The 4,068-nt window shown below is 37.6% G+C and overlaps 1 protein-coding gene across 1 annotated transcript; it reads right to left on the minus strand.

Annotated features, from left to right (window-relative positions):
* Nucleotides 1-1,139: 1,139 nt before the first annotated feature.
* On the minus strand, nt 1,140-2,884 carry LOC127083562 (phosphatidylinositol/phosphatidylcholine transfer protein SFH6). The gene is made up of 8 exons (XM_051023875.1): nt 2,800-2,884; nt 2,630-2,707; nt 2,403-2,504; nt 2,159-2,208; nt 1,975-2,074; nt 1,765-1,863; nt 1,530-1,643; nt 1,140-1,295 (listed from the first exon to the last, which is right to left on the minus strand). The coding sequence occupies exons 2-8, from the start codon at nt 2,666-2,668 to the stop codon at nt 1,155-1,157; spliced, it is 645 nt and encodes a 214-aa protein (XP_050879832.1). The 5' UTR covers nt 2,669-2,707; nt 2,800-2,884; the 3' UTR covers nt 1,140-1,154.
* Between the last annotated feature and the right edge of the window lie 1,184 nt (nt 2,885-4,068).

Genomic DNA, 4,068 nt, shown 5'->3' on the forward strand with positions numbered 1-4,068 from the left:
ATCACTAGTTGATTCACCACACGCCTTCATTTGGTTTGTTAGCGATACCAGATACATACAAAATTTTAAAACTGACTCATATTATTTTATTTGAGTCATCTCAAATTGCTTTCTCAACGTCTGCAACTTCACCCTCTTCAATTTTTCATCTCCGACGTACACGTTCTTTAACTTGTCCCACGCTCCTTTTGTTGTTTCTTCTTCAATGATCTTCTCAAACACGTTAGGATCCATGCATTGATGGATCAAGAACATAGCTTTTCCATTTTCACTATAACAAACAAGACCTTAGACAGCGCTTTTTTTAGCCTTAGACAGCGCTTTAAAGCGCTGTCTAAACCTCCGCTGCTAAAGGTTTAGACAACGCTTTTTTAAATCTTAAAAGCGCTGTCTAAGCCCCCCCCCCCCCCCCCCCCCCTTAGACAGCGCTTTGGCCAAAAGCGCTTTATAAGACCCTCTTATTTTAAATTTTTTAGGTATACCTTAGACAGCGCTTTTGAAAAGCGCTTTCTAAGCCCCACCCCCCTTAGACAGCGCTTTGGCCAAAAGCGCTTTCTAAGACCCTCCTATTTTAATTTTTTTAGGTATACCTTAGACAGCGCTTTTCAAAAAGCGCTGTCTAAGCCCCCCCCCACCCCCTTAGACAGCGCTTTTACCTAAAGCGCTTTCTAATCCCCCCCTTAGACAGCGCTTTTTACAAAAGTGCTGTCTAAGGTATACCATCAAGAAAAAGGCAGTCAGTGCTACCCAAATCCGAGCTTTAACCCCTTCTGGAGTATTCTGAATGTCAGGAAGAGGACGTGTTCCTGTATTGAAAATCATTGTTAATCTTTGCTAGACAAAATCATATTAAATACTAACTCACATCAAGAAACTAAGCAATGCCTACAATCCCCAACTCTCCAAAAATCTAGAACTCTTGGAATATAAGTCGACGAATGGTTTAGATCTTAAACAGACACTATCATCAAAAGTCTTTTTGAAATTTAAGTGCAATATAAATAATCTTTACAACCATGAACGCTAAACCTAAGTTATAGTGGCATAGTCCAGAAACAGTCATCATAGACCTATTTGTGCAATTGGGTGAAAGTTTAGTGAATAAGAAAAATAAGAAGATAAATCAAAAGGGTGCATCAATAAATGCCAAGAAGTCACCAACCTTTAAAGGTATAAGTCCTCTGTAGAGATACCTGCCTCTTCCATTCAGCATCAACAGGTTTGTCTAACATTGGAACGTATTCATCATACCCGGACAAGTTATTAGCAAAGCTTGTCTTTCCTACCACCTTAGCCTGACAAAAACACAAAGTGAATGAGAATCTTAATGTTATACTTTGATTACATCATCGTCGTCTCACAATATCTTTAAATATTGTGGACTGCAACAAACAACAACAACAGCCAAAGCCTTTTTCCACAATATGGAGTCAGCTACGTAGATCAAACAACACCACAATATCCTGTCAAATTAGTTATTCTTATATATCTGAAGCAAATAGAAATTTGTATAACAGATCAAGACTCACTTCCTCACGAACAGGGGTCAACCTAAGGTTCGAATAGCTCTTCCTTGCTTTTGGAGAAGCTATATCTTCAGCTTCTGACCCTGATTCAGCAGTAGATGTATCGCTTCCTTTTACCTGTAGGTGGGAGTAGCATAAGTGAGAGTGATATATGACAAATAGACCATTGAGAAAAATGTGTGAAGCACCAAATTGGCTCCACTTGATCAAGGTAACAATCGGCCATGCAAAGAGTTACCATTGGGTATCGAGGCTTTGCATATGCAATAACCTTCCCATCGCTGTTGAGAACCTTTACTACTTGCCCTGCCCGGCGTGGTTCACCATTGAGAACCATCTACAAAATTTTGCAAACACAATCAACTGTCAGCATATTACAAGTCAGACTGGTATATAGTATAACATTTGCAAATATCTATCAAAAAATCAACCAAGAATAGAATATGACCTTCAATATTTCAGGATTTTTCCATGGCCCTTTATCAGATCTAAGGCAGCCTCCCTCATCTGCACATGAGCAGGTACCTCCAAGAAATTTTGGCAACTCACTTTATAAAGTGCACAATGTGTTAGGTCTGTTAAAGAATGTATTTGTCAAGAGAAAATAAAAACATCATGAAGCCAGTATGTACCTGGCATCAATTACTTCGAGTAGTTTGCTTTGATACTTGTTTCCAAGAAACTAATAATTTCGAACCAAGCATCAAGCAATGTCAGCAATTTATACTATATAATTAAACAGATGAATAAGTGGGATGTCGCGGGTTCGAACCCGCACCCCTGCACCAGATGTCCCTGCACAGCTACCAATTGATTTGGCTTAACGGGACTAATTAGACAGAGTTTTAAATAACTAGAAGATGGAGTTCAACATACATGGATCTTTGAAGTTGTTTTGGGATCAAGAAAAGACTTGACAGTGCTCCACAACAATCTAAATCCAGTGCCGGCATTTATAATAAACATTTGGCAGAGTGTCTGTATCAGCACAAAAAACAACCGGTAATCACTGAACATGGTATATCCCCTTTGGAAATTCCAAGAACTGAGTAACATCAAAAAAATAATAGCAAAAGCAATCTATAGGACATGAGATATCACACCTCAGGGTAATTGTCACCGTCGACCTTCTGCAATCGCATGACGAGATCCCGGGCTGACTTAGTAAAATTCTTAAGCCCCTGATAATTGAATCATAAAATAAAAATGATTTGAATGATTTAGTACTTCCGTTTACAGCTAATGCAAAGATAAATAATTATTGGCAACATACCACTCCTTGAACATCTAAGATTGTGGTGCTTTTTGACTTGCAGGTTGTGATATGCAAACATAAAAGTATTCAATATATTGAACTTTGTTAGTTCCACACGCAAAACATATGAGAAGAATCATAAGAGTAAAGATACAACGACACAAGAATGAAGCAGACCTGCTGTGCCACAACAACATCTTGAGGATCATCAGGCTGAGGAGCAGAAAGAAGTGCTTGCACAGAAAGCAGTGCAGTCTTCAGAGTCAGTGCTGGGCTCCACTGATCTTTTAAGATGTCCAGGCAAATAGCCCCACTTTGGCTGCTGATGTTTGGGTGCCTTCAATGTTGTATGCATTGCAAAATTAATAAACCGAACAGATATTTATTGAACACTAATGCATTTAGTGCCACATTTTCAATGCATAAGTAACTAAATTGCTCATACTATAAATACTAAGATAGAACATAGATTCAATAATCATATGCTACTTCAGGAGCCTGAACACCTAATGACGAGGCAACTGAAACAAGCACGAGAAGCTTAACTGCCAGATTAGTAATCAGGGTGAGATGGTGAAAGAGAAAGATTAACAAAAGATGACATACAAAACTCATCATATCAATATTTTGAGACCAAATACCACACTATAAACAACACTAAATGAAAAGGACCAGCATATTAAGCTTCTCTAGTAGGTTTAGAGGTTACACCGGCATCAATACTCAATAATTAATTCAAGACAGATTGAAACCCTGGCATAAAATGTCAAAACAATTTCTATATCACACATAAATAAAGGATGGTCTTAGAAGAGCTTATCTTCAACCAAACCCAAAATTTTATTATGGGATTACACTATAGATTTCCAGAAAAATAACATGCCAAGTAACAAATGCAATAGTTTTAAACACTAACAAATTAGAACAGTGTGTTTGGTTTGCTTGTATCTTCCCATCTAGTTTCATGTTTTCAAGAATGTCTAAAGGAAATGTTGACATACCAAAATCTTGAAAATAGTAAACAAAGTAGCATTTTTATGGTTGAGTAAAAACATTTCAACTAAAAAAATAAATAAACAATAAACCACTGTAGATATCAATGAAACACAAAGATCCCAATAGATCAGCATCATTAAGGAGAACCCATAGGGTGCAGCAACAGATTTTAGCAGGCCACCAATTCACTGGATTGCACACTTAACACTGCCAATCACATACTCTACCGTCATACTCATGTAAAACTTAACCACTATGTTAAGTAATCCAACAAGATAGAGAACAGAAACA

This window comes from Lathyrus oleraceus, chromosome 5 (genome assembly GCF_024323335.1).
Source record: "Lathyrus oleraceus cultivar Zhongwan6 chromosome 5, CAAS_Psat_ZW6_1.0, whole genome shotgun sequence".
NCBI classification, from domain to species: domain Eukaryota; kingdom Viridiplantae; phylum Streptophyta; class Magnoliopsida; order Fabales; family Fabaceae; genus Lathyrus; species Lathyrus oleraceus.

Bases quoted from the DNA above. Each gene is read 5' to 3' on its own strand.
- LOC127083562 (XM_051023875.1), bottom strand. From the start codon at position 2,668: ATGCGATTGCAGAAGGTCGACGGTGACAATTACCCTGAG. The intron at 2,075-2,158 runs GTACATACTGGC...CACTTTATAAAG, and splicing joins CTCGAAGTAATTGATGCCAG to TGAGTTGCCAAAATTTCTTG. The intron at 1,644-1,764 runs GTAACTCTTTGC...TCCCACCTACAG, and splicing joins CAAAGCCTCGATACCCAATG to GTAAAAGGAAGCGATACATC.